The sequence below is a fragment of the Marmota monax genome, unplaced genomic scaffold, assembly GCF_021218885.2.
Source record: "Marmota monax isolate L192 unplaced genomic scaffold, Marmota_monax_Labrador192_F-V1.1 WCK01_AAM20220418_F8-fsc00180, whole genome shotgun sequence".
Lineage (NCBI taxonomy): Eukaryota > Metazoa > Chordata > Mammalia > Rodentia > Sciuridae > Marmota > Marmota monax.
The window spans coordinates 345,672-358,871 of record NW_026693881.1 but is presented as its reverse complement, the minus strand read 5'-3'; the positions used below and the strand labels follow the sequence as shown (position 1 = coordinate 358,871).

General features: G+C 37.9%; 1 protein-coding gene across 6 annotated transcripts in view; it reads left to right on the top strand.

The window, feature by feature from the left end:
• Positions 1–13,200, top strand: part of Ptpn2 (protein tyrosine phosphatase non-receptor type 2) — an 85,893-nt gene that overhangs the window by 66,438 nt on the left and 6,255 nt on the right. For 2 of the 6 annotated variants that reach the window (XM_046462742.1, XM_046462741.2), the window contains exons 8-9: positions 5,758–5,939; positions 11,541–11,642. In XM_046462742.1, the coding sequence (XP_046318698.1) occupies positions 5,758–5,939; positions 11,541–11,642 (284 nt within the window). Of the gene's footprint in view, positions 1–5,757; positions 5,940–11,540; positions 12,355–13,200 lie in introns of those variants that run through there. The other 4 variants (XM_046462743.2, XM_046462740.2, XM_046462739.2 and 1 more) reach the window with 2 other exon arrangements.

Below are 13,200 nucleotides of genomic sequence, written 5' to 3'. Positions count from 1 at the left end.
GTTTATGTAATGTGTTTTTCTTAAATGTAATATTTTTTTATAATACCATGCACTGTTCTATGATGCACTCGCTCTGAAGATGCTTTTCTCTTGGCTTTCTCCTCTTAGGACTCCACCATTTGATAGGATAGCCACAGACCACATGTGCTATTAAATATTGGAAATGTGGCTAGTTTGAATCAAGATGTGCTTAAAATGTAAAATAAACAACAAAAGTGTAAATAATCTCAATAATTTTAGAAATATTGATTTCATGTTCAAATGATAATATTTTGAGTTAAAACATTATTTAAATTTGTCTTTTCAATGTGGCTGCTAAAATTTTAAATATGTATATGGCGCATATTGTATTTCATTGGAGAGTGTTGTGCTTGAATGTTAGTTTAGAATAGAAATCTAAGAGAAGGAAAATTCTTTGAAATCCTGAATCATAAAACTTTAATACATGTTATAAAGATCTCAGGTTACTTTGTTAAAAATGAGAACCCAAACCATATACAACTAGCTGTAACCCCCAAAAGTATGTTGTTTGGCACAGAAGGATGTGATACCAGTTTATGGGAGGGAGAAAGAAAAACAAACCTTTTCTACATCTATCTCCTCCTCTTTGTGTCTGATTATTTGGGAAGAAAAAACTAGCTTCTGTCTAGCTGAGATATGGTGCCATCTGGGGGACACTCCTTGAGCCTATGTATCACATAGGAACCATGTTTCTAGTGATGTCTTTGGTTTTGGTATCAGGGTGATGCTGGGCCCCCCCTGCATCTGATAGATAGAGATTGTAGAGAATTGGCAGGCATGTCTTTCTTAAATGTTTGGTAGAATTCAGTGAACTGGTACTTTCTGTTTCGAAGGTTATTAACTATTGATTAAATTTTTAAAAACAAATACAGGCCTATTCAGATTGTCTGTTACTTGTGTGAGTTTTAGCAAATAGTATCTTTCTAAAAAAAATGATCATTTTGTCTAGGTTATGAAGTTCAGGAGCATAGAGTTGTAATATTCCTATATTATTCTTCTGTCATCCCTGGGATCTGCAGTGATGTCCAGTGTTGTATTTCTGATATTGGTCATTTGTGTCTTCTCTCTTTTTTCTCAGCCAGGTTAGAGGTTCATTATTTCATTGATCTTTTCTTTTCTTTTTAAATATTTATATTTTTAGTTGTAGTTGGACACAATGCCTTTATTTTATTTATTTTTATGCAGTGCTGGGGATCAAACCCAAAACCTAGCACGTGCTAGGCAAGCGCTCTACCACTGAGCTACAACTCCAGCCCCTCGTTGATCTTTTCAAAGAATCAGCTTTTGGTTTTCTTTATGTCTTATCCCCACCCCACCCCCTTGAGTTTCCTGTTTTCCATTTCATTGATTTCTACTCTCTCACTTTTTTTTTTCCTTCTGCTTACTTTGATTTTAATTTGTTCTTTTCCTAATTTCCTAAGGTAGAAACTTAGATAATGCTTTTAGATCTTCTTTTCTAAAAATCTTCTTCTGAGCCCTGCTTTTGCTGCATCCTACAATTTTCAATGTTGTATTTTTGTTTTAGAAGTATGTTGTTTTATCTCTACTTTTGGAAATTTATCTGGTTTTTAGTTTAATTCCACTGTGGTCTGAAAGTAGACATTGTATAATTTCTCTTTGTGAAGGTGCATTTATGGCCAGTCGGTGGCGTATCTTGGTGGATGTTCCATGTGACTTTTGTTGGATGAAGTGTTCCCTAGGTGCCAGGTACATGATCGATGATGGTTTTGTGTTGGGCTGTCTGCTTACTAATTTTCTTCCTGCTGAATCTGCCCATTTCTGATAGAATTTTGAACTTGATGCTCTACTGTTAAGTGCACATACGTTAAACACTTTTATGTCTTAGAGAATTGACCCCTTTGTCATTGGCCCTCTTTTTGTCTGAAATCATATGGTTTCTCCTTTCCTTTGTTTTTCTCCATTCGTTTACTTTTAATCTATGTGTGTCTTTTTTTTTTTTTTTTTTTTTTTTTTGGTACCAGGGGTTGAACCCAGGGATGCTTAACCACTGAGCCACATCCTTTTCATTTTGAGACAGAGTCTCAGTAAGTAGCTTAAAGCCTCACTAAGTTGCTGAGGCTGGCTTTGAACTTGAGATCCTCCTACCTCAGCCTCCTGAGCCACTGGGATTACAGGCATGCATCTCTGTGCCCAGCTATGTATGTCTTAATTTTTAAAGTAGGTTTCTGATACATTGTATATAGTTGAGTCTTGTTTTTTATTAACTCTGAGAAACTTTGTCTTTTAACTGGTATATTTAGACCTTTAGTATTCAATAATTACTGATAAAGTTGGAATAGTATCTGGTATCTGTTGTGTTTGTTACTGTTTTCTATTTGTTGTCTTTATTCTTTATATTTTTGTCTTTCAGTCTCTTCCCATTTTGTTTTTAATTGAACATGTCAAATGATTTTAGTTTCTTTTTTAGAGAACCTTTTTGTTCAAAAGTACTTGACCCATGAAATTTTGTCTCTGGTCCTTTTTCCTAAAGTTGGCATCTGTCATCTCCTTCCGTCTTTTGTTTTTTTCCCTTACTTTAGATTTATATGGTGTGAGTGGTACTTTCATTAATGGATATAGTTTCATGATAGTTTTTTTGTGATGGTGTCTGCATATGTGAATATATGTGCAGTGATTTAGGACGTGTGGGCACAAAGGAGAGGTGTTACTATTACCCATCTAGAGTGATTGTACCTTAAATCAAATCCATGTATAATTATATAGCATGTATTCATTTATAAAACCCTTCCAGTGACCTTGACCTACCTAGATGCATGTAGTTTCTGGTTGCCTCCTGGTACATGGTCAGATAAACATGTAAGGTAGTTGCTCGTATTACCACATACTCATTAGCAGTTTCCCAGTAGTGACGGTGACCGTGAACCTCCAGAGTAAATAGTGTAGTTTGGCCATCCAGGATGGCCAGATGTTGTAAGATCTCTAGCTAGTAATTCGGCACTGCTTAAATGAACCCGTGAACTTTTTAACAAATTATAGTTGTTTCAAGTTTAATAGCTTCACTTTGCTCTTGGAGGTACTTTCTTTATTGAGAAATCATTGGGATTGGGGTTTGAGCAGCATGTGGGGCACTGTCCCCAACAGCATGTGAGCTGGGAGTGTGGCTCAAGTGCCAGATTGGAAAGGGAAGCTGAGGCAGGCTTCAGCGTGAGAGCCTGTGTGAAGTGCTGTTCCTTGGTGTCACCCATTGGCAGTGACCAGCTGAGGCAGGTGACATGGGGGTGCCTGCTGGCTCAGATGTCACAGGAAGGCAACCACAAGTGGGTTTGCTGCTTGGGTACATGGCAGAGTGACGTAGTTGGTGTTCTTCTGCACTAAATGCCCCTCACCCTGCCTCTGCTGTTTGTCTTTCTTATTGACAGTCTGGATTTGTTGCATATTCTGGGAAATTGTAAGACTTGATTTTTTTGATATTGTCTCATTTATTGACATGATTGAGTGCTGTCCAAGTTGCTGTAACTAGATCTCTGTGAAGAATGGAAACTTTAAAAATGGACCAGCATAATTCTGAAGACAGCATAACATTTTATTGGGTATTTCTTAAAGCTATCCCTTGGCTGAAGTTGTTGAACTTTTCATGAACACAGATCATCAGCCCACACTGTCTGAGTTAAATTCTAGCCTGCTGTTCATTGGCTGCCTCACCTGGGGCAAGCTACCCAAGCTCAGTTACCCCCATGTCCTCTGTAAAAGGAAGTGGTGACAGTGCCTGTCTCCTAAGATTGCTGTGGGGTTGAAGCATGGAGCAGTGTGGGTTCAGCAAGTGCTTGATGAGTATCTTGTTCACCTCAGCTTTCCCCTGCGTTGGCACTATAAAAAATGCTATTGGGGCAAGTAACAAAATTTTGGAACCAGGGAAGAAGGAACCCGGCAGTCTCTAAAGTGAAAGCATCTCACTCTTCCATGCCACTGCCTGGTGGTTCCTTAACTGTGGGCACAGTATTCTTCTGGATGTGGTTGAGTCCAGTGGGGCTCAGGGTCGTTCTGTCCACTCAGACTCTCCATCTCCACCCAGTTGTAACAGGTGTGCTTTGCAGTGTCTTCCAGACATAGGAGATTATAGAATGTCACATTCTCCAAGGTTTCTGAAAATCTACCATTACAAGACAAAAAGAGATCTGTGAATCATACAGCTAAGTAGAATAGATGTTTCTGGGAAAGGTAGAGATGCTGAACGCCTTTTTTTTTTTTTTTTTCTCATTTATCTGTTGTGTGGTAAAAGCAAGATAGATTAGAAACTACTTTATCCAGTGTATGAATAGATTTTCTGGAATTTTTTTTTAAATCTGAATATAGAAGGGTTGCTTTAAATAGTGCTGTTTTACAAAGAAGTAACTCCAGGGAATGAATTTTCCACAAATTCCAGGCAAGTGTACATTACAGTGTTAAAATTATCACATTCATTGGGCAGTAAATAGTGTTTAGTTTCAAGACTCCGTGCTTCTATGAAAAGGTCTCAAAGGGGGTTTTCCCTGTCCACATCAGTTGTTTGGGGCCAGTGTCAAAGTCAGTCTTAATGAGAACCATTGGCTCCCACTAGTGTTAGCTTCTGCCATTGTTGCTGTTGGCAGTGGACAGGTGGTGGTATATTTGCAGCCCATGCAGGGCTCAAGAGACCATGGTCCCAGTGCCGAGGTCATTCCTTCTTTGGCCTGTACTATCTGCCACTGCTTTCAACTCCAGGAGCCAGATATGCCTTGTGCTTCCACCTCCAGCTTTGTTCCTAGGAATGGGGCAGAGAGGGTGCAGGAAACTTAACCTTTGTGGGGCGAGATACTAGGCTCTTCGCCCACCATCTCATTTATCACCATAGTATTCTCCTAAGGTAGGTGAGGACATCGTCTTTCAAAAAGGAAGAAACTGAAAGCTCTCTTCGCCTTGGGCTGAATCCTGCTCTTTGTCATCAAATCTGATGTCCAGGTGTGCTAGAGGATGTTTCGCTAGCCCAGTGGTGGGTTATGGGTTAGCTGTTTGGAGCAGCCCGTGTAGCTGGTAAGGACAACCAAATTAAAGTCCTTTGGCATCACGAGGACCTGTTTGGAAGTCTCGTTGTTGTTTCTCACCTAGACTGGTCAGTGGCAAGAAGCAAGAAGGAATCAGATCACATTTACAGGTCATCTTGGTCACTATGCCACTTTTGAATATCTGTGGATTGGGAATGATGAAGAGTCAAGCAATATTGAATTTTAGCTAAAACTGTCTTACTATAACTAATACTTTAGTGAGATCCTTGTATAGTTTGTCTCCAGTAGATAAAATTCACTAGGTTTTATGAAGATAATTGTATTCAACTTCATATAATGCACATAAAAATAAGTGTTAAATGCTTTTATTGACTGAAGTTTTTAAACTTAACACAAGCGTAAAGTTGTGATTTGGTAGAATGCCATCTGTCAGCATCACAGGGTTTTCATAACTTGATTTCAATTTGTAAAATTTTTCTTTTTTATTTTTGCTACTGATGATTGAACCCAGAGGCGCTTAATCATTGAGCCATCTCCCCGGCTTTTTTTATATTTTATTTAGAGACAGGGTCTCACTGAGTTGCTTAGGGTCTTGCTGAGTTTCAGAACTTGGGATCCTCCTGCCTCAGCCTCCCCAGCTGCTGGGATCACAGGTGTGCACCACTGCGCTCGGTGTATCTGTAGATGCTTTTTATTTAAGGAAAACTACATTTTTAGTGTTCACATTTGTTTTTCATTTCTCTTCCCTACATAGAAACGGTGGAAAGAACTTTCTAAAGAAGACTTATCTCCTGCTTTTGACCATTCACCAAACAAAATAATGACTGGAAAGTACAATGGGAGCAGAATAGGTCCAGAAGAAGAGAAACCAACCAGTGACCGATGCACAGTGCTCTCCTCTAAAGTGCAGGACACAGCAGAGGAAAACAGCAGCAGGTACGCTTCAGTTAACTCAGGGGGCTCAGAGTCATGCAAGCCTTCATTTATTAAATGAGGGTAGTTGCTCATTTGGTTTGTTACCTAAGGGGTTTTCGGAATCCCATTACAAAAAGTCTATACTTAGAAACCAGTTGAAGAAACAACACTAGTTGAGTAGAAAAGTTAATATAATTAGGTGGGAAAATGAACAGTATGGTACAGAAAATAAATGGTATTAATAACTGCTATTTGCAATCACTTTTAGTATTAGTTATAATGCAATTAACAATATGCCTTTAGCCACACTTGGTGGTGCATACCTGTAATCTCAGCAGCTCTGGAGGCTGAGCAAGACCCTAAGCAACTCAGCAAGACCTTGTCTCTAATAAAAATACAAAAAGGCGGGCGTGGTGTTGCATGCCTGTGATCCCAACAGCTCCGGAGACTGAAACAGGAGGATCATGAGTTCAAAATCAGCCCCAGCAAAATGCAAGGCATTAAGCAACTCAGTGAGACTCTGTCTCTAAATAAATATAGAATAGGGCTGGGGATATGGCTCAGTGGAGTGCTCCTGAATTCAATCCTTGGTACCAAAAGAAAAAAAACAAAAAACAGCCTGGGGCTGTAGCTCAGTGGCAGAGTGAGTGCCTGTCTCACACATGTGGGGCCCTGGGTTCAATCCTCAGCACCACATATAAATAAATTAAGATACTGTGTCTACTTACAACCAAAATAATATTTAAGAAAAAATACCCAATATGCCTTTAATAAGATCTTAAAATATTTTTTAAAAATTCCATTGTTAGAGGAAGATAAGTCTTTTTCCCAAAAATTACATTAAAATACCCTTTGAAACTTTCTGGGTTTTAAATTAATATGAACGTTTAACATTAACAAATTACATGTCCAAGGCTCGCACCCACATTAGGAAACTGGTATCCTAAGATTATGAGCCATCTAGCAAAGTGAATGAACTCTTTTTCTTCTTCTGTCTCCAAATGACATTTTTTTCCTTTTCTTTTTTTGTGAAATACACTTTTTACTTTGAGAATTTTTATGTTACAGTCATTTTGTTAGATCAGGATTTTGGAATGTACCAATGAAAATAGTCAAGGCCAACTACACATTATAGCTTCACTTTTCTCTTTTCCTAATATGGGCCTGGGGGTATAGCTTAGTGGTAGAACATTCTTCCTAGCGTGTGCATGGCCCTAGGCTCAATCCTCAGCAACAGAAAAGAAGATTACATGCCTTAAAATTTATAAAAACTAACATTTCACTATATAGTCATGGGTTTTTAGACTTGAATAGTTTATTTTTGAATCGTTAATTATGATATATTATTCCTTATTATGGTTTTAGTAGTTTTAAGATGACTAGTGAAAGCATGAAATTATTTGTACAAGTATATTTTTTTCACCTTAAATTTAGAACTTTTAAATGAGGAAGTGTACGGTGTGTGTGTGTGCATGTGTAGGTTCTTGGGGTGCCTCACTTGTCAGGCAAACACTCTGCCACTGAGCAGCATCCCCAAAACCACAAAGTAATATTGTTTTAAATTGCTGTTATCTTTTTCAATATTTTTTTCATAATAAGATTGTCACAAGCATACTTGTTGCCGCCACCCACCCCTTGATTAAGTATTATGTGCAGAATTAGGAAAAATGAGCTTGGTGACTGGATTGGGATCCTTTGTAATTTTGGAGTGTTGTCTTGGTTTTAAAGACACAGGCCAGCCATAGTCCCTGTCCAGTGAGTTAACCTTCCCATGTCTGAGTCTCATGGCACAGAGATTAGCAAAATCACTCCGGAATTACAGAGCTGTTACAAAACGTGCTTTTAAAGGGGGCTGTGGGCGCATATGTATACTTGTTCATGTTGTTTTCATCTTTATTTTTTCCTTCCTCTGAGGTAGATGAGATTAGTAAGTTATTGCTCAGGCCCAATAGATATTAATACTGATAGCTTTATATTAGAGATCCTAATAAAGTAAAAATGAGGGGCTGGAGATGTGGCTCAGTGGTAGAGCGCTCACCTAGCACACATGAGGCACTGAGTTTAATCCTCAGGACCAAATAAAAATGAAATAAAGATATTGTATCCATCTACAATTAAAAAATATATATATTTTTTTAAAGTAAAAATCATATTAAATAAATTGGAGCTTCTGAAAGACTAGAATATAATACTATTTTAATTTTTTTTTTAAGGAGAGAGAGAAAGAGGGAGAGAGAGAGAGAGAATTTATTTTTAATATTTATTTTTTAGTTCTCGGCGGACACAACATCTTTTGTTTGTATGTGGTGCTGAGGATTGAACCCGGGCCGCATGCATGCCAGACGAGCGCGCTACCGCTTGAGCCATATCCCCAGCCCATAATACTATTTTTGTTCCATTTCATTATTGAATATCCTCTACAGCAGTGCTTTTCAAATTGGAAGTTTAGTTTACTTGGTTTAAAAAGCATTTCTTTTTCTTTTGTTTTAAATATTTTTAGTTCTAGATGGAAATAATACCTTTATTATATTTATTTATTTTTATGTGGTTCTGAGGATTGAGTCCAGTGCCTCACATGTGCTAGGCAAGCGCTGTACCACTGAGCCACAACCACAGCCCTAAAAAGTATTTCTTAAAGAAGAAAATGTAAGAGTAAAAAAGACATTATCCAGGCTGGGGCTGTAGCTCAGCAGCAGAGTGCTTGCCTTTCACGTGGGAGGCACTAGGTTCAATCTTTGGCACCACATAGAAAAATACACAAATAAAATAAAGGCATACTTTAAAAATTATCTGAGTATACATACAAAAAAAAATTATCTGAGTATCACAAATAGTTTATTTTAACCTACTTTTATATATGTATGTATTGAATATAAATATAAACACCTATAATTATAATATTATAATTTAATTATATGTTAATATTATCATTAATATACTAATGATATAGTAATAATATATATTATAATAATATAATGTGTAATGATAATAACATATAGACACAAATGTGTGGTTACTCCATTGTGATAGTAAGATGCTTCTTACTATGTCTCACAGTCTTAAATTTGAAAGTCAGTGTTCTGCAAATGAGAATAAATAATTGGGGTATTTGAAAAGTTCAGTCATTTGGACCCTCTCCTGAGAGTGTGTGTAGTGTGGAATGTGCCTGCCAGGGCATGTGTTGGCAGAAGCCCACTGTGTGCAACTGCAAGGCTTTCCACATGGTCTCCTCTGGGCAGCCCTTTTAAACTCATATCAGATGTAAAGCACTAATTATATAATCGTATCACTTAATGGGTTCATTACATCTTTTATAAATGTATTTCCTGCATTTGAACACAACTTGAATATTTTTACTAGCAGTACGTGCATTTGTCTACGAGTTTTCAATTCAGAGAGTATTCTCAGTAATAATTTTTGCAAGTAAATATTCAGATGGAATTCAGACAGCCAGGGGGGCCTGTTTACTTAATAAGTGAAAATGAAAAAGATGTGCAGAAGAACTATAGGAATTAAAGGTAAGCAAAATATAGTCCTCAGTTACTAATATGAGAAGCAAGTACCCAAATTAGCAAATTATTAGCAAATTGTCAATTATTTACTATAAATTAAATACCATAAATACACAAGGGTTTCAGTGGATGAGAAGAGGAAGGGTTGAAGAATAGAATAGAAACGAGAGGACCAAAATAAAAGGGAAGATTCTGTCTTTGTGGGAAACAAATCTGAAGAACAAGATGGTGGGGGGCGGTGTTTGGGCATGAAAAGTAGTGCAGAGCTGAAGGCTGTTTGTGCTGATTTTGCCTGGACACGTCGGTCAGCAACATCTGCAGGTTCCAGCATATCAGACAATGTATCATGATAAAATAAGATTCTTTTTTGTGTTTTGGGTTTCCTTTTCTCTTTATTTATTCTTTTTTAGAGATATACATGACAGTAGATTGTATTTTGACATATCATATATGCATGGAGTGTAACTTCCATTCTTGTGGTTGTACATGATGTGGAGTTACACTGGTCGTGTATAGGAGAGTGATGTCCCATTCATTCCATTGTCTTTCCCATTCCCATCTTCCTCCCTTCCCTCTATTCCTGTTATTTAAAGTATAGAATTCAGTGGATGTTAATATATTTACAGAGTTTTGTGGCTAAGACCATAACATAATTTTAGAACATTTTTATGATTATCCCAATTTCTAGAACTATTCTAAAAAGTAATTCAGGATCTAATCAAGGGTCATGCATTTGATTATATTTGATTGATGTGGTTTTTAAAGTTTCTCCTTTAATTTGGAACTGTTCTCCATTTCTTTTTCCCCTCTCTTGACCAATTGTCTTTTAAAATGTTCCACAGTCTATATTTCTCATTGTTGCTCATGATTTGATTCAGATTAAACATTTTGGCCAGGAAGAAAAGTTGTGTCTTCATGTAGTAGACATTGAAGAGGAAGTCACTTTTTTAAAATTAAACTGCATGCTCAGAACTACTTTAGAAAAATTACTGGGAAACTGGTTAGGCTTTTGCCATATCACAGACAATAAGCAAAAAGAGCAGATGAGTTTTGTGAGAGATTTTTAAAGGGAAGAAGTAGTAATTGATGTTTTGCCATTGGCCATTCTTTATGTAGTGCTGAGTCTGAGTATCTTGGGAGTCAGGGAGCTTATGCTGACTAGTACTGAATAGGAAAACAGGAGCTAGAAAAGTGTAAGGATAAATTTAAAAGTAGGCCCACTTGCTGGGCGTGGTGGCACATGCCTGTAATCCCAGTGACTGGGGAGGCTGAGGCAGGAGGATAGCAAGTTCAAAGCCACCCTTAGCAATGGCAAGTCACTAACAACTCAGTGAGACCCTGTCTCTAAATAAAATACAGAATAGGGCTGGGGTTGTGGCTCAGTGCCCCTGAGCTTAACCCCCAGTACCAAAAATAAATAAAAAGAAAAGAAAAGTAGGCCCTGTCACAGTAGAGTATCCATGGAAATTTTTAACAGATGGCATTGATCAAGGGCCTTGAAACATCAAATGCTAGTACAGAGGACCAGGTGCTGGAGCACCTCCTTGTTTTTCCATTCCTGCATCTGCAGACTGGCTGGCAGAGAAAGAAGGAGTTGTACGTAGAGGCTACACCTGTAATCCTAGCTGCCGGGAGGCTGAGACAGGAAGATCACAAGTTCAAAGCCAGCCTGAGCAACGGGGAGGCACTAACAACTCAGTGAGACCCTGTCTTTAAATCAGATACAAAATAAGACTGGGGATGTGGCTCAGTGGTCGAGTGCCCCTGAGTTCAACGCCCCAGAACCTCCCCCTGCTCCCTGCCAAAAAAAAGGAGGGAACGAAAACTGATGGACACCAGTTCACAGTTTGAAAAAGAGCCTTGCTTATTTTCAGGTCCTGTTAAAAGTATACATTAATATAAAACTGTACCAGAAGCGATTGCTGAGTTATCAGAGCACATCTCTGGACCATTTGGAGTACTGGGGCTTCCCCTTGTTTATTGCAGTGATTGAAGGACTTGAAGAACATGTGGATGTGTGTGGCTTGTCAGTGTCCGGGTCCTTTATACCAGAGTGATCTTGTTCTGCCATGTGTACCTTCTTTTTATCATTATTATTTCTAATCCACAGTATTCTACGGAGACGTATTCGAGAGGACAGAAAAGCCACCACTGCTCAGAAGGTGCAGCAGATGAAACAGAGGCTGAATGAGACTGAACGAAAAAGAAAAAGGTGGTTATGTTGGCAGCCTGTGCTCACTAAGATGGGGTTTGTGTCAGTCATTTTGGTTGGCGCTTTGGTTGGCTGGACTCTGTTTTTTCAGCAAAATGTCCTATAAATAAACAGTTTTGCCCAGCAAGCTTCTGCACTAGTACTGACGTTGCTGCATTAATCACAAGGGTCTGTCTTTTAGCAGCAAACGCCTCCTACCCCAAAAACGGTGCAGTAGAATAGACATCAGCCAGATCAGTGAGACTTAACCCCAGCCCAGCATCTCAGGACTCTTCACTGCAGGTGCCTCTGAAACCTAAACTGTAAGCGGCTGTCTAAAATAAAGACGTTCGTGCGTGTTAAAAATCGATACATTCTGCACCTGTATTCACAAGTGTGACACGTAATTTCACCCGACCAACATTGAGAAATCCTTTATCACAAGGATTTGAATTTGAAGGCTATCTGGATTTTAACCTGCACTTGATACAAGCAATAAATATTGTGGTTTTATTACATTATTAATGGAAAGAAAATGACCTTTAATGTGTGTAATGTATAATGTATTATTGACATGGGCATCAACACTTTATATTCTTAACCATTTCAGGGTAAATATATTTTATAAGTACCTATTTAATCTTACTTTTGTAGTTAAATGTACTTTTTAAAAACTCAATTTGAAAATCTGTTACCATTAAAAATAATAATAATAAATTGTATGTTGCTTCAATTGTACTGGATACATTTTCCCTTTTCCTAAAGAGAAGTTTGATATGAGTAGTTACAAATCAGGATAAGCAGTTTCTACTACATATTTGCATTTCATTTATATTTTACAGTTTTCTCTATTTTAAAAAGAAAAACAAAAACAAAATTTTTCTGCAAAATATCTTTGAAATCCTTGCTGGGACACTTAGGTAATAGCTGCCAAGACTGTGTACAGAAATCGGTCTCTGTAAAGCCCATGACTAACATTGTACATTTTCCACAAAAACTCAGTGTAATTACCCTAATTTATAATTGGGGTAAATCATGATTTAGAAACTCAAAGCAGCGACACTGGTGATCTGTGATTTCAGTTCACAGACTGAAGTTTTGAAGCAAAATTTTTTCACGTTCTTTCCACTGCAGCAAATAGTGAGGTGATGTACAAACCTTCCCTTGTCCTTTAACTTCTTAGTGAATATTTTTAGACTTCAGTACTCACCCTAGTGCTAGTTTTCTTCAGGTTCCAATACACCAATCAGTGTTTGACTTGTTTAACTTAAACTCTAAATAGTTGATATAAATTAATTGCCAGGCAGCATAGATAGTACATATTATTTGAGTGGTTTCCAAACTCTGCTCATTGGATTTTCAAGAGGGTCACCAAGAGGTTGACTGTCAGCCTCAGCATCTCTGCTTTATCTTTTATATACCATGTAAGGTTTTGGCACAAGGCTTAATCATTTCAAGGGGGACAGTTATCATGTAAAGGCAGTTTGAAAACCATGGGTGTAGGTAATGTTTGGGATTGACTTGCGTAGCCTTACTGAGTGTGCTGACTGTGCAGGACATAGGTGGTACTACATATTAA